The 24698-nt window shown below is 38.5% G+C and overlaps 1 protein-coding gene across 2 annotated transcripts in view; it reads right to left on the bottom strand.

Annotated features, from left to right (window-relative positions):
- Window positions 1-24698, bottom strand: part of DNM3 (dynamin 3) — a 169316-nt gene that overhangs the window by 97470 nt on the left and 47148 nt on the right. For both annotated transcript variants that reach the window (XM_058842696.1, XM_058842697.1), the window contains one exon: window positions 23298-23411. In XM_058842696.1, coding sequence (XP_058698679.1) covers window positions 23298-23411 — 114 coding nt within the window. The remainder of the gene's footprint in view (window positions 1-23297; window positions 23412-24698) is intronic.

The following is a 24698-nucleotide window of genomic DNA, read 5'->3' as shown; positions in this document are numbered from 1 at the left end:
AAATATTTCTCAACAGGTGGAAAGCATATAAATAAAATTTTAGATAATTCAAATACATTCAAACAGCTAAATTTTCCACAAATTTATGTGGAAAAACATGTTTTCCCTAGCTATCTGGAAAACTTCAGACTAAAGGCGGCATTTTGATTTATCCAACCTGAAAAACAAAATATTTCCCATCCCTCCAAAATTTAGGGACCCAATAGAAACTGAAAAGAAAAATGAGATTCTGTGAAACAATGTGCAAGCCAAACATCAGTGGTAAATATTTTTATTATGGCAGTATCTAAATGCTGTAACTTAGAGTCACATCTTTATATGGAGATTTGGATGCACACAGAAGCAATCAATATTTTCAAGTGCTTACAGTTTAAAGATACAAGAAGAAAATATTAAATGGGAATTAAATATACCAGGCAAACCTATTTTATAAGGACTAACATCATTTTCTTAGTGTTCTTTGGGATTCTGATGAGTGAGATGTGTTTACATATTATACAGTAGTGATCAAAATAAGATCTTACACACTTTGTCAGTAAGACATAAGCATGCAATGATTCCACCTCCTGTCCACTCAGCACTTCACTAATTAAAGTAATTACATAAATTAAAGTATCCTTTTTTCCCCCTCTCAGTGCAAGGTTTTGACCACACCAACCCCAAATCACTCTGTAGCTTCTCTCACAGGACAGGAACCTCAGTGCATTTTTTAAAAAGAGCCAATAGAGGAATCAGGTATTTATAATTAACACCTTTTTGAAAAGGAGGGGAGGAAGGGGAAGGAGATGAGATGGAGATGATGGAGATGAAGGAAGGGAAACAATTCTCTCCTGTTCAGAAGGCAGGAATTCAGAGTTACATTCCACTGAATCACATCTCCATTTTTTTCCTGCTCAGAATTCAAATACTCTGAGAGAACATTCGATCAGTGTGACACCGACAGAACAGCAGAAACACTCCCTGGCTTTCCTGACTTGCTTTTTGGTTATGCCCTTAAGTGCCTTCAGGTCTTCACTATTAATTAACTATTAATTAAGCAGCAGTGTCAGCAGCCTGTGATCCACTCAGGCTTTCTCAAAGGCCCTCAATGGCTTTTGTGAGCTCTTTTTGTGCACTTTGTTCACCATTTGAAGTGTGTACTGTCACTTGATCTGGGCATTTCTACTGCTCAGAGGTTATTTTAGCATTCCTGTAACAGATGAAAACACTGAAAGTCTCTTTAAAGAGCTCCAGCAACTGAAAATGGTCCTTCAGCCTTGGTTAATCTGTGAAGCTGACAGGAGGTGCAGGAACATTCCTGACTGTCTGCAATGTTCCTTTATCATATTGGTGTTATTTTTCCAGCAGATTTAGATATTCTCCTTGGAAATCTAAGGAAACTGGACCTAGGGATTCATCTCCTTTGGTTAATTTCCACTACTACTCTGACCAAATGAAGATTTCTTCCTATGTTGTTTACGCTGGTGGATAACACAGCCTGAAATCACCGGACAAATCCGGGTGTTTACCACGTGCACACACACATATTGCTGAGCTCCCTGTAATTATCACTGAAAAGTTCCATTCTGTACAGCTTCCAAGAAGTCTGAGAGGCAGAAGATCTTCACAACTTCCCTTTCAAGCCAGTCAAGTCCTTCACTCACAGACCTGAAGTATAACATATCCAATACATGAAAAAGCTCAGCTCTGTTCCAAGTGTACTCTATTTTATTTGACCTGTGGTGATTCTTTTCCCAGACTCTGCAAAAACCAAGGGCCTACCTTGGTACTGAAGAGTCTCAGTGAACTTTTAAAAACTGACCTTCTGTTCAAAACTAGGCAAAAAAATCAAAACCCTGAGACTTTGAGTAAATTTACTGCACAGTTTTCAGAGATGGTGAAATTTTCCACAACTCCACAGCAGCTTAAGGATGTTTTGAACAGTATCAGACACCAGTGCAGACTTTAGTTCTCAGTGCATTGTTCATTAAGACCTTTACATTGTGGTGCCTCTCCTGTGGTACAGCTCTATCAACTCAGCAGCTTCACAGATCTTTGATATCAATTCAATTCACTAAGACTTAAATTAACAGATGTTCCAACATATTCTATACAAATTATCTTCTTTCTATATAGAATCCTACATGAAATTATACTGCTGATCACATTTTTTTCTTCACTTAAAAAAAAAAAAAGAAAACCACACTCCTTTCATTTTAAGCTCCATACTATTCATCTAGCAGTTTGTTTCCCTCTCCTCTACTAGCAGAAAATAAAATACAGGAAAAGATTTAAATGAAAAACAGATCTGTGTAGTGAATTGCATATGGTTTCCATTTTCCTCCATGCAATGTTTCATAGAGAGTCAACGAAGAAATCCCTCCCACAAATCCGGATCTGAAGTCCACTTTCAGAATCTTGTCAGCACAGGAGTTAGGAGACAACTCTGCATGAAAATGCTGCAATCCGTCTGTGCCCTACCTTGTTAGGGTAAATCATTCCTAGAAAGTACCACTGGATCTAGGTAATAAATCAGTATTTAGAAAATATGCACACTCAGATGATGCTGGCTGTGTCTGTGTGAACCTGCTGTTTTCAGGCATGCCAGCTTTGGTGTGCAGCACACAGCTTGCTGCATTTTATGCCTCTTTGCAGCAGGGTTTTCCAGCACTAACAACTTTATACTTAGTTGACATTCTCCGTGCTAAACTAAACCCAGCCAATAAATAGCACTTCTGCCAAAAAGCCTCCATAACTATGACATTCCATCAGCTTTCCTAGCTGATTCAAGTAATTATTTCCAAAGTTTTTCTGACTTTGTTTACATAAAACTCATCTTTTCCTTCTATTCCTCATAGCCTGAACTAATTTTTTTCCCCCTGCATTCTCAGCAGTTCCTGGTGACATCCAAACACCAAGGCAAGCGTGCCATGTTTCTATCAGACACCAAAGGAGGTTTACAAAGCACGAGGCTCCTTCTTTCCCACTCTCTGGGGGTTTCCATGTCAGTGAATGAGAATGAAAGACGAGCTGCTGTTTGTCAGATGTGTTTGTTGCTTCTGGGAGTTAACAACTGTTTGGATTTCACCCCTTTTAGAGACTGGCTTTAAGTGAGCCATGAGTGGAATGCAAAAATGAAACAGAAAATCTGGAACACCTTCTCTTTTACCTTCTCAAGGTAAAGATCCAGGTAGGAGGGGGTGTTTGTGTAGAAAAATGTTCCCAAAAGCACTACTTGGCGAGCACATCAGAACCACACAGCGCTGCTCCCTGGAAAGACAAGACACTAAAGTTCTGCAGAGTTGCAAGATGAAAGCAAAGACAGACCAAGTTTAGTAAAACTTAGCAAAATCCTATCTGACAGTATCTTGCCTTTAAGAGAATGTGCAGCAGTATGGGATGAACACATCCTGCCTGACAGACAAAGCCTCTGCTTAAAGAGGTGCTCAGCATCTGTGCACTGGTGTGATGTTCAGAAAAATCCAGAGCACAGAGGTTACCTGGTTTATTGGTCTATTTCTGATGGAGAATTCTTTAACATATTGAAAGAAGAAAAGGAAGTTTTGCTGATTCTAAGCCTCCTTATATTTGCACATATGAAAATTAAAAATGTTACCCAGGGGGAAAAGCAGTCGGCAGAAAACTAAAAAAAAAATTAAAAATATGAATATAGAAGAAAGTATTTCCTTTTTTTTAACCTATTAAGATGGAAAACTATCTGTATTACATGCTCTAAAATCATGTAACAGAAATGGCATCCCCACATTAGCTCAGTTCCACCTGGCACTTCAGACCTTCACATCCTTGCGTGCTGACCCTAAAACTCAGCCAGGTCAGGTGTTGAAAAATTCAAGGTTTTCAACAACACCTTCTAATCCCAGAGTCTTCACATTAAATTCATGTCCAAAAGAAGCCAGGCTTCCATGAACAAACCTTTCTCTTGGTTATTTCCATTTCCATATTTCAAATTACTTTTTCCCAGCTTTAGTAAGTTTTCACCATTCCAAACTCTGAATTTGCTTTCAGAACATTCTCAGGTACCTGACAACTCTTCTCAGTTTACTGTTTTTTACTGTTAAGCCTACACTAAAATATTTTCTTTGTTAAATACCAAAACCCACACAGATCCACATGTGGAATAACCCAGGACATCTCCCTGGTGTTTTTAGCCAGTCCTGGTCTACAAGGTATAAAATTTGAAAACCTTCTTTCTCAGTGCATTAAAGGCCAACACATCTAATAACAATTAAAACACTTGTTGAAGTAGTCCAGAAAAAGCATAGAGATGTACTGGAAAATAATATTGTACTACAAAGTCATTTGGTTTTTTTTTTAATACATACACCAGGTATGTAAACTTTTTTAGCTGTAAAGAAGTTCAGCTTCATCAGGCTTGTGAAACCTGCTTGGTTGCAGAGTCTCAGAGGCACACTTAGGCATCTCAGTATATTTACTCATCATTTTCCTGGCTCTCTCTGGATTTTATCCTTCTAACTGAATTTTCAGTTCTCACTCTACTTGAATAGTGTTTGTGAATGATATGCAAAGCAACATTAAAATGCATAAAATTGCTGCTGCTTCTGTATTTTCCACATTTCCCACATGATACCCAACACAAGGCAATGCTTTGGTCCAGTGCTCAACCAAAAAATGCTTTTGGAAGGCTTTGGGAAAAGACACATTTAATAAACACACCTTGCAGCTAGAGTAAAAGATAACAGAAGGTCCCTTAAGGAATCGAGAGCAGAGCTGTCCGCTTCATTCCTAAACTTTAAGCAGTCTTCAGAATATCCTGAGATTCTCACCAAGGGAACCACTGCAGAGATGTGAAATGTGAGCAGTGATAGGGGCAAGCTGATCTTGGGTGTTACCTGTGGAAGCAGCCAGAAATGTGGCTGAGTTATTGGATGTTTTGGAGGTTTTGTTCTTCAATCAAGACCTGACCCTCAGGAGGGTAAGTGTTACACATAAAAGACTTTGATAAAATCTTTGCTATCTCAGGTTGAAGTACTCAGTTGGACAGCAGAGGGGGTAATTCTGTTCATCCAAGGAAAAGTCATTCCATCAGCAAAAGGAAGGCCTGGGATGAAGCTGTGGAGACTCATGAAAGGAACAGATCAATATGCAGTGATGGCTGCTGCCAGTGAGAGACCACAGAGCACAGATCAGCATTGCAAGAACATGAAAGGAGAGAAGAGTCATGAACCATCCCCCAGAAAAACATACTGAAGCAGTAACAGGGACTTCAAAGAATGAACACTGCTCCTTTTGGGGTTCTGTACCACAAAGGTGAAGTTATTGCTGTGATTTCAAACAGTCATAGGGAGAGGGAAGAATTTCTGCTGTCTGAAGAGTGTGAAGCAAGAGGTATCAATGGAGGTGTTTGTCATGACTAATACTTTTAAAGCATCCCCTGTGTCTAACATGATCCACCAGGGAAAGGAACTTCAATCAACTCTTCAAAAGCTCTCCATAGTCTCTCTCACATGACTCCATCTCTCAAACTTTGAGTAAATTGCTTGATTTTTTCTAGAACTTCCACAGGCATTTGAAAATGCTTAGTAATTTGAGAAAAGGAAACTACTATGAACACAACAAGATTGAACTTATGTTTTACTAAACTACTGCTTAGTAGCTACAGTGAATTTAGGCAGTTGGATATTTTTAAACACTAAGAAATATCTACCAGGCCAACACGATGGCTCACAGGTTTTTAGAACACATCTTGCCTCAATTGCTCAGAGAACATTAGTAAAGCCACAATAAACACACATCTTCCTGCACTGTGTGTAAAACTACAGCTGAGGCAAAGCACTGAAACTTTATTTGTAAAGCAGCCAGGTGAAGGAAATAACAGAGAAAGTCTGCTCAGCTTTATCAGAATTTTAAACTGATAAATCATCCCTTGGTTAGCCAAGAACAACCAACACATACTGCCATGAAGGGAGGACACAACCTCTCTTTTGTTGAGGCTCCTGAGGCTCACGTGACAAAAATTTATGTTGCTTTTAATTGGGAGATACATAATGGTGGTAATGAGGAATTCTGAAACCTCTCTTCCTCAGAGACACTGATAAAAAAAGCAACTATAAATACCAGGGCAATGTAAAAAATATTATAACATTCTGTTGATCTGTTAACTCTTTGTTTCCCACGTCTTCAAGAAACATATTTAATGTTTTAGGGAGGTTTTAAGTTATGCCTGAGAGCATTATCATTCACCAGTTCACATGAAAATTTTGTAGAAATCAGATCTCAAAATCTTTGGGCAATCAAAAGGCTTTTAAGATTAAGGTGCCTAATTCTAATTTAAATGCTTATATCTACATAATTAACTCAGATAGCAGGAGTAGGTGATTGAATCTTCATACCTGCAGAAAAAGTCAGACATGACCTCTCCTTGGATATCACTTAGTAACCTTTGGAAACCAGATTTAGATTTCATAAAAGAGGATGAGTTGTTCTGGTATGGATTCCATGGAGCTGCAGAAATGCAGATTTGACAGTCACCTCTGCTCTGAGTTTACACCTCTGCACAGCAATGACAGACTGCTGCACTCAGCCTCAGGAAAGGAACTCCAAGGTTTCACATTCCACAACCTGGCTCGTTATTGTTAAGTCTTTATCAAAAGCAAGAAATTGATGAATAAATTACATTATGAACAGGAGTTTTGGCAACACAAAGACGACACTTCACGCAGCAGTTAATATAAAGAGAGGATAATGGTCCTGCCAAAGACAATAAATACTAGAAGAAATGGCTTTCAGTTTTAGAGGCCCTGAGCAATATCGCTGGTGTTCATTTTAAAATCTGCTTCTACAACACAATTCCCTTAAGATTGTTCTTAAATGTGAAAAGGATGGATGTTTTTGTTTTGGGATCATTCACAATGTTGGAATTGCAAACCACAGGCTTGAACTGAGGTGAGAGTTAACATCACTTTGCCACTAATTTCTTTCAACTGCATCCTTCTCTTTCTTGATCTCCCTTCCCCCCTCTAAAAAAATCTCCAGGCATTACTATCGAAAATATACTCATGTAATAAATCATGTATTTGCTCTCACGTGACTGGTATTCATTAGAGTCAAAGATCTCAAAGATCTGCCCCCAGAGTGTATTATGTTACTGAAACATAGAAATAGCTGCAACACAAAGTTTTGCCAGAAAAAAAACCCACAAAAGTAACAACAAACTGTCTCTCAGTTGGGCAGAAGAAAGAATGTTCATAAAAATATTTCTGAGGGGTAAATCAAACCCCAAAGTCTAATTAGACAAAACCAGCAGTTTAAACCAACAAGACACGGGATTTTTAACTAGAAACTTCTAGAAGTATACACTTTTTTCAGTCACCCAGGCAATTCTCTTTTCAAAGAGAATTTTTTCCTAGAACAGAATGGAAAAAGAAACATAAACCACTACAAGTTTATCCATTATATATCCTGGCTTTTGTTAAGCAGTAAACAACCGGCTCCTACATTCCCTCAAATGCACCCCCGTACTGTGCAGTTATTTTATTTTGCTTTAGCGAATGCTACAATCATTTTGTAGCAGAAGTGACATCTCCTGTGAGAGAGGCAATGCTATTCCAGTGATGTGGTAACCTGACTGAAACATTTCAGCCTGAGTGGGGAAAAAGGAACGCTCCATTCAGCTGCACATCTGGGTTTTATAAAGGGTCCAAAAGCTTAACGCTGATGTGCTTCAGGGCTAAAACACGGCTGAGGAGATCACAGCAGTCAAGAAAAAGGACAGTGTTAATCCAGGGCATATCATGCTCTTCACCACCGCTCTGAAAATTAACTTAGCTCAGCTCATTTTGCATCCCCACTAATTGTGCGTTGTGTATGAGTAAGCAATGACTAAGGAAATGTCAAAGCTATTCCATATCCTGTTCTTTTCCTGAAGAAAAACATGACAGGCAGAGAGGATACCTCCCATTAAGGTCATAACAATTCAACAAGGCAGCTGGGGTTTTTTTCAGCAGGAATGAAATAACCTATATACAATCTAAACATTGCCAGTCATTATAATCACTTGTTACCACTGTGCTGAGCACACATGGCTCCCCCAAACCAATCTACTACCTAAATATCAGTTTAGATATTCAAATATACATAATATATAATAATTTTATATATATATATGTTATATTAGATATAAGATGAGCATGAGTGCATACACACAGTTTAAGCTGAAAAATGCACAGTGAGCACAAAGTCAAGTGTACATGAAAATACCTGCTCTGTAGTACACTGGTTCTTTTCCAATATTTCAGATTATTCACTGATAAACTTTGACCACTGTCTAGAAAGGCAGAAAAAATAGTGAACAATACAGACCAGAAAGTGATGCACATATCACAACCATGGTGAATATAACCAGACTGCTGAAGAGGCAAAAAGAAGTGGCATCAATATTGAACCTCCTGTTGGGTTCCTCTCAGCTGTGAGGACAGAAATCAGCAGTGGATCTCTACAGGTGTCCACATCAGAGGTGCTGAATTGTCCCCTGCACACCAAAGGTAAAGGAATCACAGGCTTCTGAACGTGGTTGTTATGAATTTCTTCTCAAGATATCCAAAATAGCTGGACTGAGCCCTTCTAGCTCTGCCTTCTCCCCATTTGTGTCTCTCCCAGAAACCTGAACAAAGTTTGAGACAAAGGACATAGAGCAGAAATGTGGGATTGGGCAGAGGAAGAGTAAATATCCTAAAGCATCCAAACTACGTGTGTGATGAGAAGGGAGAGGACAGGGGCACAAGTGTGATAAGGGCAGGAAAAAGGACTGGGAACAGGGAATACAGTGTTTAGAGACTGTGGTTTTCACCAGTCCATTATATGTTACAGAAACTACACAGCAGAGGGGCATTAGGCTGGAACATTATCCAGAGCTGTACTAAACTAATTTATAAAAGATCAAATCACTGACTGCAATACTGAGGCCAGACTGCCTGGAAAACTGTGCAGCACATAGATGTGGCTCTGAGCAGTCCTATAACCTCCACAGAGGGGTCCCAACCAAAGGGGGCTTCAGTTAGCACTGCTAAACTCCTGCCAGCCTCACAGCCTTTCCAGACACCACCAATAATGCTAAAAACAACACATGAGGATGATGGTACAAGCTGAAAATGAGCACCACACTTCAAGAGCATGTTCTTATAACAATGGGTACAGCTACTTAAAAGCACAAATCATGCCTACATGCATTGGCCAGAAGCAACAATATTGCTAAGGGACAAATTTTCTTTTTTGTAAATTGCAAATGAAAAAAATGAGTCTGATCGCAGTGGAAGACCAAGAAACAACAGGACTGCAGGACTGCATTAGGCCTTGCCCAGCCATAAGTGATATTCATTAAACAGAAAGGTCACAAACTCTACAGAAACAAGAATCAGATACTCTTGCCTCATGCTGCTGCTTCCTCCACCTTCACCTCTTCTGTCCCTACATTATCCTTACCTTCCCTCTTTCATCCACACCCCAGGAATTCTGCATAAAAATAACCACAATTGAGACTGGTTGCATTTTTTCACTCTCACTGGCATTTAATTCTCTACTTGATTTGTTCACTCAGCTCCAAAATAGATTCTGGAGGCAGTTCTGCAGGGGTTTTTCACTCTGCTGGCAATGACAACCTGCTCATACTGTTGCTTGTATCCTATGCCTACCTATTTTTAATCCTTTTAAATCATGATTTAGCTTATTGAGTGCCAAAAAGGGTTAACCTTTGCTGCTGGATGTGCAAAAAAAACCTACAGCAAATCATGGCAGACAACTTTCTCTTTGAGAATTTCAAAAATAGCTATGTACAATTGCCTGCTATTATTTCAACTCATTTATCAGCTTCAGACATCCCACTTAATCTTCTGGAGTTCCCTGGATCTTATCTAGTGCTTTTACAAAGCAGAAATACAAAATTTACAATTTTCCAGAAATTTTCTACAGTAACTTTTTAATGCAAAAACACATAATAATGGCAGTTCAGCCACTTCACTGTGGAAATGTGAAGATTTTGTTGAGTCTGAGATGTTCTACAAATAAGAAGCACACAGCTCCTGTGCTACCCACACACTTCATGACCATTTCAAAGATGTCCATCCTGTTCAGTGTGAAGAATGGCCTAGCACTACACTGCTGTCTGCCAGGAAAAGAAAACAATCCAGCTATTTTCTTTTTCACAGCAGTCCTCCAAATAAGCATTAATTGAAGAAGAAGTGGGACTTCTCAAAATCCTTGGTTTCCTCCAAGTTAAAAATGAAAGAATATTGTCAGCTTGCGGAAAATAATTTCATCACGGGGCTGAGTTCACAGGCATGGCAAGAACGTCAGCAGGATGATAAACTCGTGAAAAATGAAATTTTATCACTACCTTTGGAAGGCAATTAATATAAACTATGGGTAACAGTTTATTATTGATACTGACTCTCTGAGTGGAGATTACTGCAACCACGAGAGCAGCCTGCCATGCTGCTGAAAGTACAGGACAGCCTCAAAAACTGACTGGAAGCAGTTCAAATCCCACTGCAGAGATGGGGAGCTATTCAGTGAAAGATTTCAAATATTTCAAGTCTATTGTGAACTTGGTATCAGAAAGAATGGATTTGTCAATGGATTTTTTGGGCCTATTCCTTTCCAAAGAGAAATCAAGTGGAAAAGGAGGGATTTGGTCTAAACATCTAAGACAGATGCGTGTGACCAGCTGAGCAGCCCTTAGAAAGGAAAGAAAAAGTGCATTAGAGGTCTGAAAAACTTTGCACTGTACTAGAGATTCTCCTCAACAAGGCTTTAGCATCTTCCTGAGCTCCCAGAACAACCCAAACCCCCTGTCCTTCTCCTTCATTCCTCTGAAGCTCTGCTTTTGCCAGGAAACAAAATTTACAGGGAAGAAATTTCCAGGCCGCAGTGTGGGGAGCTATTCTGGTTCTATTTAACCATCTCGGGAAAAACTCACAGACTAATGCTGCTGCACTTGGCAGTGAGATCCCAATCTTCACTTCCCTCAGCCCTAAACCTGCTTGGTTCATTAATGTTTTGCCTTCTGTTTTATTCAGCCTACGTCCCTTTCTGTTTGTATGGAAAGAAGATCCCTGGAACGCTGTCTTTCCTTGACAACATAATTTCTTGCTCTTGGTGACACATGAAGTAATTAATCTCTGACAGTTCCTCACTGGGGAAAATCTGACTACTCTACTGAGGGTCCCACTCACAAAAATCACTCCTCAGTCTTTCCAAAATGGTATTCCTCTTCCACAATGCAAGTGCCAAGTGGGAATTCTATAAAAAAGCCAGGCCCTACAAATGCAAGCATACACAGACAAGGAGCCCTCCCGGTTTAGCCATGGTGTAAGCTCCACTTTCTCCCTTGTTACAGTTTTATTTTCAAAAGCCCTTGCCCACCAACTCGCTCTCTCTGACACACTTGTTGCTGGTTTTTAAGGAAGTGAAGCACACATCACATGGAATCTCTCCAAACCTTTACCTTCACTACTTAAAGGAACCCCAGCACTGCTTGGACACGCTTTAGCCCCCTGTGACCCAAATGGGAGAGCTGGAGGATGCACATTCTGAAACAGACACTCAGTGCTTGGCCTGCCACCACCCCAAAGCAGCCTGGAGGTCACTTTTCATTGGACTGAGACTGCAATTCCAATTCCCCAGCATCCAAGTTTGTTGCATTCATTCTCTCTGAAGTGAGAGCTCTGCAACCTGCCCTGTGCACGCCTCTAGGAGCTCCAGCTCTCTCAGAATCTGCCAGCATCTAGGAAGAACCAAATCATTTAGGACAACAGAGCTCACAGCACACATTTATTTACATACATTCCTGTTCAGGAAGTTGGTGGAGATCTATCTCTCAAGATACTAATATTTGCCTCAGAATTCCAGGCAGAAAAATAACTGCTGGCACCAATTCCATCCAGTTCATATCCAGATCCAGACACAATCACCACCAGGCTCGACTTGAGAAGAGCTAACTTGTTCTGTTAGCTGTTGTGTTACACCATGGGCTAAAGCAGATTAAGAAAAGAAAAAAAAAAAAAATAAACCCTACACAACAAAATCAATCTAAGTACAACACTTGGATTCAACAGAATGAGTAACAAAGAAAAAGAATTTACCGGAGAACAAGGCTGGTTGCCTGTGGGGAGAATATCTTAAAATCTACGGTAAAGTCATAGCTGGCAAAATTCAATAGATCTGGTAAACATCAAAGATAAAATTCAGCAGAATAATTCCACCAAGCACCATTAAAAGAAAAATGGGACCAGCAGGGTTACCAGTGAAAAACAATGCCAGGCCTAATAGCACTGATCTACCAGAAGCAATTTATTATGACACCAGAAATAGCTATTTTCACAGTGGATGCTTGAAATGAAAACTTTAAAGCTTCTTTAAGTCTTGAGCTATAGCAAAGTATTCAACCAGCCAGCCAAAATAGCTGAAGGGAAATAGGAAGGCCACATGTGGAACTAATTACTCATGTAGAGGCTATGACAAAGAACATTTCTCCAGACTTTTCATGGGGGCTTCACTTTCAGGAAGTAACTCTAATTACTGTTCAAGTCTCGGCAGCCTGCATGCCGCTGACAGTTCCAAGAAAAAATGAACCTATTTGCCCTTTTCTTGGTCTGAAATGCCAAAATAGAAAAGCACAACTAGAGTCATTAAAAAAGAAAGAAAATAAGCGCTGGCTTATTACATTAGCTGCCCGAGCAGAACCCTTTTTATAAATTTGGTTTTTCAGCCTTCACAAAAGAGCAAATTCTGCGTCTACATTAACTCGCTCTCTGTTGGCTGCAGTGAAACTGTACATCTTGACTTTTTACAGCTTTTCCATACTGGGGCCCACTTCCTGCCCAGTTGAAGAAAAAAATCTGGCCTGAAGATGAAATGACTGCTTAACATTACACTAAAACATCTGGTACCATTTTATACACAGACCCATGTCTGAGAGCAGGCAATTCTAGCGGTCTCACCAGCGGCACAGTGCATACCCAAACCTCCCCAGGGTGACATCATCCCATATATGGACTCTCAGGCCCAGCCCTCCCCCTTTTCCTGGTCCTAAATTCATTGCCAGATCCCCAGTCTGCTGCAAATGTGCCACGTCAAGACTGGAAATCACAGCACTTCAGTGTGTTTCAGTGAGTGCTGCAGAGTGTGAGCGAGAGCCGAGCACAACCCGTGATGCAGGAAGGCAGTTTTTCCCCGAGACTAAAAGAGGATTTAAAATAAATAAATAGACGCGTCCGGAGATCCTGCTCCGTCGCCCCAGTGTTCAGACTACCTGTTCAGGACAATGCTGTTGTACAGTAGTCTGCACATTGGTTAGACTGGGCAAGGGAAAGCGGCGGCGTGGACTATTGGGGACGCAAGTTGCTCTTGCCAAGGAGAAGACACTCATTGCTCCTTTCAGATCTCATATCCAGTATTTTTCTTCACAGGTTTTGCACACTAGGGAATAAGAAACGCTAAGGGACACTGTGAAAAAGGAGGACTGCAGAATAAAGCGGGGAAGACATTCTGGTAAGGCCTACTTTGGAAGAACACCTGGCCTATGACCTGGCGAACCTAGGTGACTCCCCTCCCCCCTTCCTCCAGTCATCACTGCAAGAAAGATGGAGCTCTGATGGTGCACTAAAAGCCATGCAAGAAATGAGAGAGGTATATTGCCTAGAGGTACACTGCCTAGAGAAGTGTACAACAGTAAAGCTAAACTCGGTCATTGCTTTTTTATTCTTTTCTTTTATTTTTTAATTAATTTAAAATAAAGCTTTTTTTCCCCCACAAACTAAAAAGGTAAATTTAATTTATTTTTTTTTTACTTGTAGCTGTCAGTATAAATATTTAAGAAGTATATTTTTTTTTCTTAGGTTTGCTAGAAGTATGTATTCTGAATAGCTCCTGTTGTGATCTATGACGTGAAGATCAATTTTAAAAAATTATTTTTGCTTAAAGTAATAAAATTCTAGAAAAGAATGCATGAATAATATTTTAAATTATTGTAAAATATATTATATCACCTCTGGAAAAACTGTACTTAGTTTTTAATATGTAGTTGAAACTTCTTTGCAAGTAACTTATGCTAGACGTGCTAATGAAAACTGGGAGGGAAACCAGAGAAAAACTGACTACTCCATGCTAGGCTGCTGCCATGTAGAATACAAAACCTTTGATTGTCAGGAAAAATTACCTTTTAAAGTCCAGGATGTGATAGAAAAAAAAAAATAATAATCAATAAATAAATAAAAGGGAAGAAAGAGCTTTCCAACCCGATACCTGGCTGGACATTGCATGGGAGTGATCAGAACCGATTGATCGTTGCCGCTCTCATGAGTACTTTGAATCGCTGATAATTCTTCTTCCATTCAAAATGATAAGTTGCTTTGTCCTGAATCCCACTGATAAAAATGGAATTTGTAAACCAATGCAGAAGTTTGCTTTGGTGAATTTCCAGCTGTCCTGGTAGGGGAAAAAAACCCTCAGGCTGAATGAAATCCCCACGGACAAAATAATACAAAAAGTCTGGGCTGCAATTTGATATGGGCCGAACTCCAGAGTCAGCTCCCCTAAAGTTAACAGTAGTAACAAACTACTGCAACTGGAAAAAAATCCCACCTATATGGTGCTCCTTATTACCAGGAAGGCTTGGAATAGCTGTAAAAAGAATTAGAATAAATATGCAGCCATTAGTGTTATAAACAGCCGATTTTGCAGACTGTGTTGTATTTTAAACAGCCTTCATGCTGTATTTTTTCTTTTTTTAAAAAAAAAATCTGTATATTATGCTGATCTTTTCCATTGCTCCTTTGATAATCAATAAAGGAGCTATTGGGGAGAACTGGTGGTGTATTGTTGGTGTGATGGTGCCTGGACTGGCTGCTTTAAAGTTTACAAAGCAAGGACTAGCACTGTCATTTCCCTCTGCCTCCCAGCAAAACTTTTCTTTTGACCAAAAAACTCTTTTTTAATGTATATATACACTTATAAATCATTCAGCCTCTCTTCCTTTATTTTTTTTTGCAAAGATTATTTTTAGGACTAACTTAGTGGGGTTTAATCCATTATAGTACGAGTAGGTGGAATTTTTAATTTTGTTCTGCTTTAAAGTGGAGTTACAACACACAGTTAAATGTGGTTACTAAATTAAAGGAATGGAAGTAGAGTCAAACTGGCATTAATATTTCTCAATCTCTGATTCCTGTCTTAGGCATAGCAAATCTGAAAAGTTTTATGACTTAGATTTTGCTTAAGCGGTAGAAAAATGTTTCCAAATCTTGTTAAGAAACTCGCTCAGTTTTGCTTTCAAGGGGAATATAATTGTTTGCATTTTCTTTTCTCTCTAATGCTTACTTGCAAAGCTATTTTTATTTTTTTTTAAATTCTGATGTAAAAATTAAGGAAGGAAATACTGTTATCCAGGGAATAATAGGCTCTCCATGAAAACAGTGTTGCAGATAGCCTGTGTTAACTTTTGCTAAATAAGCAAGGACGATGGAAACACATGGAACGAGTGTTTCTCTTATCTCTAGTCTAGTATTTGCATTAATCTTTATTTTAAATGACCTTTCTGGATTTAGGAAGTGATTCCCCTCCCATACACCCATGACTCTTCAAAGTTACATTTTTAGACTGTAAGGCTGAGATTGAGGAGGCCCCCTTGGCGTGGGGCTTGGAAAGGAGGCGGGGGGGGAAACGCAGAGTGCAAAGCAGCAGATATGGAAAGAAAGGCTGTATTGTTAACAATGAATAAGGAAGTATATCGACCTCAGCTCAGTAATCAAAACATTTTCAAAGTGAATTAAATGATTCTGTGGTTCTTAAAACGCTGTTGGTTTAGTTGAAACAATTTTTAATTGATCATAGTCACAGGGAAGAGATTTTCAATAGTTATAAAACAAGATGCTTTAAACATGCATATCAACAAACACAAATAGGCTGCATATAAATATTTCAAGAAGGAAAAAAAAAACCAAAACCAAAATACCACCAAATATTACTTTTTGTAATGAATAAAAAAAAAATTAGCAGGACCCAATGAATATTAATCATGGTGAAAGTTCTCTAAAGCCAGGACGACACCAATGCTTAAGCCTGTTGTATGAACTGATACATATTACCATAAAAAGCACATTAAAGCCAGTAGGAACATTTAATTAAATAGCTGAGTGTTTCAATAGCATACACTTTCTTTTCTCTTTAGGGAGTGTATTTTTTTAAACTGCATTCAAAAAAAAAATTAAATAGGGAAGAGAAAGAAAATATTTCAAACCTATTCTAACTATTCCTTTAATGTTAAAAATAAAAGGAAAAGAGAGAGAAGGGTGAGGGTAAGCCAGTTAACTTTACAGAAATAAATATAGATCAAATAAGCATCCAAATGTGAAAAAAAAGTTACTTTTTTAAAAAAACCATGTCATTTGCCATCTTTCTGCCTTGTCATTAAGCTGCATGATGTCTCCTGTATTACCATTGCCAGTGCTATTTAGTGCATCTGTATTTTCAGAGCATAAAGCCACTGCCATGCTCCCCACGCTCCTTGCCCCCCTTCCTGTACTATCACTGTGCCTCCAGACCACCCAAGTATCATTTCTAGATGGAAAATATTCTAATCAAAATAGCAAAATATCTGCATCAAAATTCCAGGCTTCTACATAGAATGCTCATTATAATCTTTCAATCAAAATCTGTTAAACAGAATGGAAAATGAAAAGCCCTAAGCTTTAATGTGTTGGGTTTTTTAAATAATAGATTTTAAGCAAGAACATAATTTTACTTTTACTTGTAAAAGGCTTTGCTTCCTGAACTGTACTTTATTTAGAAAAAAAAAAAAAAAATCTTAATTGAAATACTATTAAGGGTTAGGTTTAAACCTACAAAAAGACAGGAAATGCCACAGTTAAGAATGAAACTTTCCTGAATTATTCTACTGTAGTTGTGTACTGCATTTTACACAGCACTGCAAAGCAGTATCTAAAAATAACAGCCTTCCTTTAAATAAAGAGTCCTGATCACTACTGGAGGGAATTCATATCTCTGTTCAGTTTCCAAGGTACCAATATTTAAAGTCAATTCTTTAACATAAGTTTCTGTAAATATAATATTGGCAATCAGGAGATTTTTTTGTTGTTGTTTTGAGTATTCTAAAATATTCTCAAGCCCTTTACTGACTCAGTGTGTCAACCAAACACAGCACATAAAAATCTTAAGCCCTTTAAGCGAGTTAACTACAATCCCAAGGAATTTCAGTTTTTAAATAAAAATCAAGTGGAGATATTCATCTAGTCATGTCTAGTAGCACCCAGTGAATTAACTGAAGGGAAAACAAACTTGCCTCTGTCGAGATGTAAAGCTTTTTGCTGATTCTTTGATGAATTCTAATTGTGTACAGTTATTAGAAAGACGGCACAAAGTTTCCACTTACGATTTTCTTCCCAGCACAGCCTCCCTGACAGTTGTTAACAGAAAACCTATTCTAGAAAATGCAGACTTCTGCTATTCCAATATTCTGTACTACAGGCTGCCAACGATTTTGACTGTACAATTCTTTGTTATTTCAAGAAGGATCCATAACACAGAAAGTGAGACCTAATTTTCTTCCAGACTAAAAATTTTTCATTTCTTTAGCAACTAAATGCAGCAGTTAAATCTGATTAAATCAGTGAAACAATCAGAGTTTATTATCTCTATTTTAAAAATACTTCTAATTTTCCACTTCTGTTTTTCTTCAAAATGGTCAAGCGGGTAGGAAGAATTGTCAATTTAAATCATACTCTTAAAATTTTACTTAGAGATACAAAAATTTAAGTAAGCATTTTATAAAGACAAACTATTTAATGTATTGGAATTCATTTTTCAGGTCTGAATTAGTTAGCCATGTTTTGTGGTTGATTCATTTATTTAAGACGTTGTATTCCACCTTGTTAGGTTCAAGGAAAATTTTATTAATATAATTGATAAAGTTAACTTGTATAGTAAATTTGTATATTAACTAAAATGCATATTATTCTTTATGGCAAAATTATTAGAGACAGAGCACCTGAATTATCACATATTGATTTATTATTAGTTTAATATAAAACCTCAGCACTATCCCCCCCTTTAATCTCTGGTAATTTATAATCAGTTTTAAGGCTGAACTTAAAATTGTTTGCCTGCTGTTCTGAATGGGATATGTTTGAGAAGGGTTTGAAAGCACAAGTTTGTTGGTTACCTATGGTGGCACTAGCGAGCAACAGAGATTCAAGAACACCATTACAAACCAGAAAAATTTCATCTATAGAGAAAATTAATACAATTATTCTTTTCCCTCTTTCAAAGTTCCAATGGGTTTTATATCTTCTGAAACAATACCCCCAGTGATGTTGTAAATGTCACTGCAAACCTGGATTATAGTCACTGTGTATATTCTGTATAGAGAAAATTCAGCAAAGCAGATTATCTTGTGATGTGAAATGATGCTTTTGATCTCTAGTACAGTTCATATTTAACTAAAAAAAACTTACTGAGTTTATGAGGTCAATTTATTTTGTCAGAAAGTAGAGATTTTGAGACAAAGCAAAATTTAAATAACACACAAACCAAAATATTAAAAGGAATATAATACGTCTACAGCTATCACATATTAGCAAATTCAATCCAAAGTGCAACCAGTTTTTTTTCCAGCACATTCCCTATAATGGGGTTAATGTGCAAGTGGCGGCCTCCATTTATACAGAAGGATTTTTATTTTTAACATCCCAGATTATTGTACTTATCTACTCCTAGAAAATATGCACTGTATAAACATATCCTTTATCTTGAACTTCAGTATTTCTGTGCTTCCATGAAGAGTAAAAACATCTGGTTAAATTACTATGTGCAAGTACAATAAGCAGGCAAAACCCTGTATGAATTGCATCTAAAATAAACCACGGCTTCGGTTCTTTTTGCTTTTCCAAATGTCCGGCGTGAGCAGTCTGTTGAAATCGCATCCCTGATATGTGTCAGCACGATGATAACTCATGTACCAAGCTTCTTTTCTGAATAAAATCAAGTTCTGTTCTTGTTCTGCAGCTGCCAATGTTTTAAAGTTTAATTCTGCTATGTGTGTTCCCCCCAACAAACGCCCCCCAAAGTGGACTGGCACAAAGTGTTGCACAGCAGCGGCGATGGCTCCAAGGGACTGGCTGGACGGAGTTGTCATGTGTCTGCCTGTCTACACTTGCTGTGCAGAACATCCTCTCACCTGTACAGCAGGCACAGACAGGCAGTCGCATGACAACCCAGCCTGAGGGACAGCCACCAGTGGGACCCCGCTCTGACAGCCCAGAGCATCCGCAGCACCAGCTCCAGCCAAGAGTCGCTCTGGACCTCAGACGGCCGGTCAGTCACCAAGCCCAGAGTCAAAGCAGCGCTGCCTGTGAAGTACAATAAAACCCACTGCTGAAATTCTTACTGTGCTTCCTATAGTGCTCTTTTCCTAGTTGTTCTCATCAACTCGCTACCAGTCATTTATTTATTAGGAATTTATTAAGTGATTTATCCCAGCCCTGCGGTACCTCCGTGTGTTCTGTCCTCCCGTTTGCTTCCCAGGCATCACTCGATTCTTGGTGTAGAAAACTCCCTGACATTCCTGCTCGCCACAGAAGCCAAGAGCAGCTTATTGTGTGGCGACTTCATTCTGTAAACATACACCATGTCAGACCTTAGAGTAACTTCTCCCTTTTCCACTCTCTCACCTCCTCACTTATTTTTGTCATTTCGCTCTCAAATCTCACATCATTTTACAACAGGGAACGGTAAAATTATAATACACAATTATACAAAATTATAATACAAACTGCATCCATCACCGGATGTTGACAATAATATCGTTTACTATTGGTACAGAATGGAAATATTTTCTTTGGAAGTAAGACTAAAGGAGATTTTTCCCCACCAATGTAAATTTCACATTTTAGAAATTCTAATTCTGGAACCCAGCTTGGCATCCTTTCTCAATGAAATCTCTGGATGCTTTAGAGAAAATAATAAAACCACATTCTATGGCCATGCACTACAAATGGCATCCATATCTTCACAGTAAAGAGGCTTTTTATTCACAAGTTAGAATGACATTCCACATTCCCAAAGTCTATTTCATCCTAATGCAGAGTGGCTAATTCAGATTCACAAAGTTCAGATTTGCAGGCTGACTCTCAAATGAACTTTAGTTAATGCTACTTAACAAAACAGTAACAACTGAGAGCTAAAATGCTCAGATTTAATAATTTGTGTGTGTAGGTGTGCCTTATAATGCTTCAGCTAGGATTACATGGAAATATTGACAAAATAAATCTGTATTTGTGAGGTCACTGAGTGTGCTGATATTGCACTTGTCTACAGCAGCCTCAAAGCCAGCACACAGCACTTTCCTTGCTTGGTTTTTAAGTAGAAAAGCACAAAGTCATGGTATTGGTCACACAGCAAAGTTACAAACAGAAGCAACTGCACGCAGGATCAGAAACTAATCCACGTTAGTTCTCACAGAATGGATACTGTAACTGCTCTAAGCAAACATCAACCTGGAACTTCCAGAGCTACAAGTCTAAAAAGGATTTTTAGGCACTGAAACCCTCTCATCAGGAATAAAATCCTGGTGTATGTTTGACAGCAACAAAACCACGTGAAGAAACCAATTGTTTCTTTTCTAATACTGATATCATACAGCAAAATCTGAAATCTTTTGTCAAAGCAACTTGTTCCTGAATGCATTACACTGTGGATTCATCACTTACAAAGCTGCACCTCACAAAGGAATTTGCATCCTTCTAAAGGCACTAGCGAGCCACCACCAGTGATTTTGATCTCAGAGCAAATTCCAGACTAGAAAACAGGCTCAGCTTACGCTAGAGGGGGTACACAGCCCTGGAGGCCCCAGCAGGCACCGGAGCTTTGCAGAGCACATTGGCAGAGCTGTGTGGCACAAAGCTGCTGCAGCCTTGGCTACAGGCACAGGGGGCACAAACTCCTCAGCAGGGCAAGGTGAGAGCTGACCCTGCACCTTCTCCAGCCATGGAAAAGCTCCTGGGCAGCCCAAAGAGCTGGGGGCTCTCAACTCCCCTCGCAGGGCACAGCCAGACACACAAACACAGGGACCGCTTCTCACATCTCACTGGGGGAAAACACCCCCACACACTGAGGAGCCTTACTGGCTTTTCAGTCTTACTGGGAAGGTCCAGAAAAAAAAGAAAAAAATTTAAATTTTTTAAAAAATCAAAAAATAAAAAAATCATAACTTTATAAACTCTTTTTCAGGACACAATAATCAAATTATGCAGCTAATCTGTACTTAAGGAGCAGTTTCTTTCACCAGCAGAGTATGGAATAGTACTCTGCTATTATCACATGCTATTATCTTCTTATCATTCTAAGAAATTCCTGAGTGATCTCCCATGGCCTGAATTAGCTACTGACATTTTCATGACTCTCAAAACATAACTGTTTGGCAATTAAGAGACATTATCTTAAAATATGCATATGGAAATCACACAGTGGTCATTTCTTTTTGAGTATTTTCATGAGCTTCCCAGGTGACTCCCCCCAGTAGATTATCAAAACTATTTAATTTTAAAGTTGCACAGCACAAAACATACCATTAGGATTTTCAAGAATTTTTGTATTTCACACTAAACAAAAATCAGATTTAAAAAAAAGCACCACTACAACTACCTAAAAAAATTGCCACAGCTTATCTTGCATGCACCTCCAACTGCCTGAGATAAAATACAGCAGGTGTGTTAATTTTGCCACATTGCTTGTTTTAGTTAAAGTAACCTGAATCTTACCTAAAAAAGTCAGTTCTAGTGACTTCAAGGTAGATCACAAAAAACAACTGCTTCAAATTTTCAAATCTGTAAAGTCACTTTTGCATTTTTTTCAAATTCTATTTCATCAATCTGAGAGTAAAACTTCCCCTCTTGACACCTGTCCCTTCCCCTCTGCCTGACACTGATTTTCTGTTCCACCAAATCTGAATCCCTTTAAAACTTAACTAAAAAGGTAAGTGGCAAAATCTTCAAGATTAACCTAATTTGTCCCTCTGCCTTAAAGTCTATCCCAAAATGGCTACAGACTGGGGGAAAAAAACCCATTTATGAGCAGCACAGTTCCCACCCTCAGCAGCTTTATGGAAAGATTTCCACATCCTGGTTTTGCAGGACTTGGGAGAGCTCTGCCTTATGAACTGCAGGCCCTCTCCCCAGGGCTTCCAGAAAAAAACACTGCAGTAAAACACTATGTTAGATTAAACAGAATATGAATCTGCACAGTCCCCATCAACCTGTTTTGTTGGGATCAACCAGTGTTTTGATTATTACTTACAGTAAGATGAAAAGATTGAGTGATGTTTTAGAGCACATTTAAAGCTTTCTCTTTACCTGTGCTTCTTCCATCCATTGGTTCAACTCAAAAATCACTGATTTCTCACTAAAAACATTTAAATTAAAAAAAAAAAAAAAAAGGAGGGGGGAAATACCCAAATAGGAAATAATAGCTTGTTGGGTTTTTTTAATGTAGCCCTATTTTTCTACACAAACCTTGAAACTCACAAAGGTTTTACCATAAATCTGATAGCACACATAATCCTGTTTCAACCTTCAAAATACTGCTGGAGTCTTGGATAAAATGTATCATTACACCCATTGTTGAAAAAGTCATTAAACAGAACAGACAAGCTGCCTAACAATATATTCAAAGAGAGCAATGTGGATGTCCTTTTCTTTATTTCTGCATTACTCACCTCAGATTTACTGATCACCCATAAAGATGCATTTTTTAAATGTAAAAATCCACACCAACCAGCTACAGAGCCCTGCAGATGGGCTTTTCATCTTCTCAGAACAAATGAGCAGAGAACAGTTGTTTTTATTAAATCAATTGCTGTAGTTACTTTCAGAAGTAATTTTACTCAGATAATTTATTATCATCTTGCAGTAGGTGTACAAGAGCAACCCAAGAAAGGACAGGACAATAAGCAGAATATTTCAAAACAGCTTGGGATTTTTTCCTTTTTTTTTCTTTTTTAAAGCAATGTGTGGAAATCACAGGAAGAGAAGAAAAAAGTAAAACAAAAATACCCCCACACCATACCCCCCGTATTTGTTATCAGCATTTCCATACAAGTCTTAGACAATCAGCATTCTCCATGAATGAAACCAGAAATTTAAAGAACACATCTAAAACCTTAAAACAATCTTTTACTTCAAGTTTACACAAACTCATTAAATATTTTGATATCAGAATACTGTATTAATACTGGGGTTTTCCCCAACAGAAAAAAAACATTCTTCATTCCTTACCTCATCATCTTTATACCAGGACAAGCTCTCTGCAGTCAGAACGAACCAGTATTCCTTGGATCCTCCTTTCATGATGCCAATGTTGTTGATGGTGAGCCAGCCTTTCCGGATGACCTATGCAGGGGTGCAGCCAGGTACAAGTTTAGCTCATTACTCACTTGACAGAGTTCTGCTGTTGAATTCATTCATTTAAATAAAGACTTGCTAAATGAAACTACAACAGGTGCATTTTTTCAGTCTCTGGGAAATTCAAAGAGTTTTTGCAGGTTTCTAGTATTGAAAACAAAAAAAAAGAAGAAACAAGGTGAATATAATATTTTCAGTCTGAAGGTTGGAGAAAGAGAGAAGCCTGACTATCAGAATGTTGTGCTTACAGCAAGTGTGAGTGTGTTAAGGATCATGTAAGCCTGAAGATATTTATTTGCTGTATATAAACACAATGTGAAAGTCCACACACAATGTGGATCTCTGACTACACTGTTCTGGTCTAATTGTAAATGTCATTTCTAAAGGTGGGTACCAGGAAAAGCACCTAAATTCTGGTAAAATGAGTGGCTTTGTGACACACATTGGGAATTTTCAGAAGTGGATGTATGGAGTGACACAGGGGAGAGTTCTTCTAAAGTTCAGTTAAAATTAAGGCAAGCTGTAAGGACAGGCATGTGAGAGCCATTTTCTTTTCATAGGATAGAAGAGAAAAAGAAAAGGGAAAAAAAAACCTTTGGTAGCAATAAAAAACAGGGGAAAAACAGGTAAAGCAAAATTTTGTAGAAGAGATACAAGCCAAAGATGAAAGAACAGATGGGAACATACCTATAAATACCTACAGAAGTCTACATCATGCACAGAGAAAGGGGGACAACACAAACCTAAGAGAAATAGACTCCACAGCAGAAGAGGATAACCATAAAAACTCATTTACAGATGAGATGGAAACTTTCCATTTTATTGGAACAGTGACTGTTTTCCAATATAAATGAGAAAGCAAACATTCCTTTCTATCATGCTCTGGACAACAGAACTTTCCCAATCACAGATGAAAGGAACCTCAGCTCTTCTCTTTCTTGCCACAGCAACACCCTTCACTTGCCAATGGGATATTGAGACAGAAAAAAGTGTTCAGAGAAGCTCTTCAGAACCTCTCAACAAACCCCACAGGCACTGACTTGTGTGATCAAACTTGAGTTTCCTCTTGTATTTAAATAAATATGAGACCAACATCCTCTCACAGGGCTTGACAAGACCAGTAACGCCAGTATCAACAAGTCACCAAAGAGGAATATGGCTCACCATGTATTCTTTGTCATCTATGAAAGTTTCAGAATCAGAATTCACTCTTATTCAGCCTGGATGATCATGTAAGCTCCTCAAAAATACCAGCTTTGGTTTTGCACTGGGTAA

This window comes from Poecile atricapillus, chromosome 7, assembly GCF_030490865.1.
Source record: "Poecile atricapillus isolate bPoeAtr1 chromosome 7, bPoeAtr1.hap1, whole genome shotgun sequence".
NCBI classification, from domain to species: domain Eukaryota; kingdom Metazoa; phylum Chordata; class Aves; order Passeriformes; family Paridae; genus Poecile; species Poecile atricapillus.
This window is presented reverse-complemented; position numbering and strand designations above follow the sequence as displayed.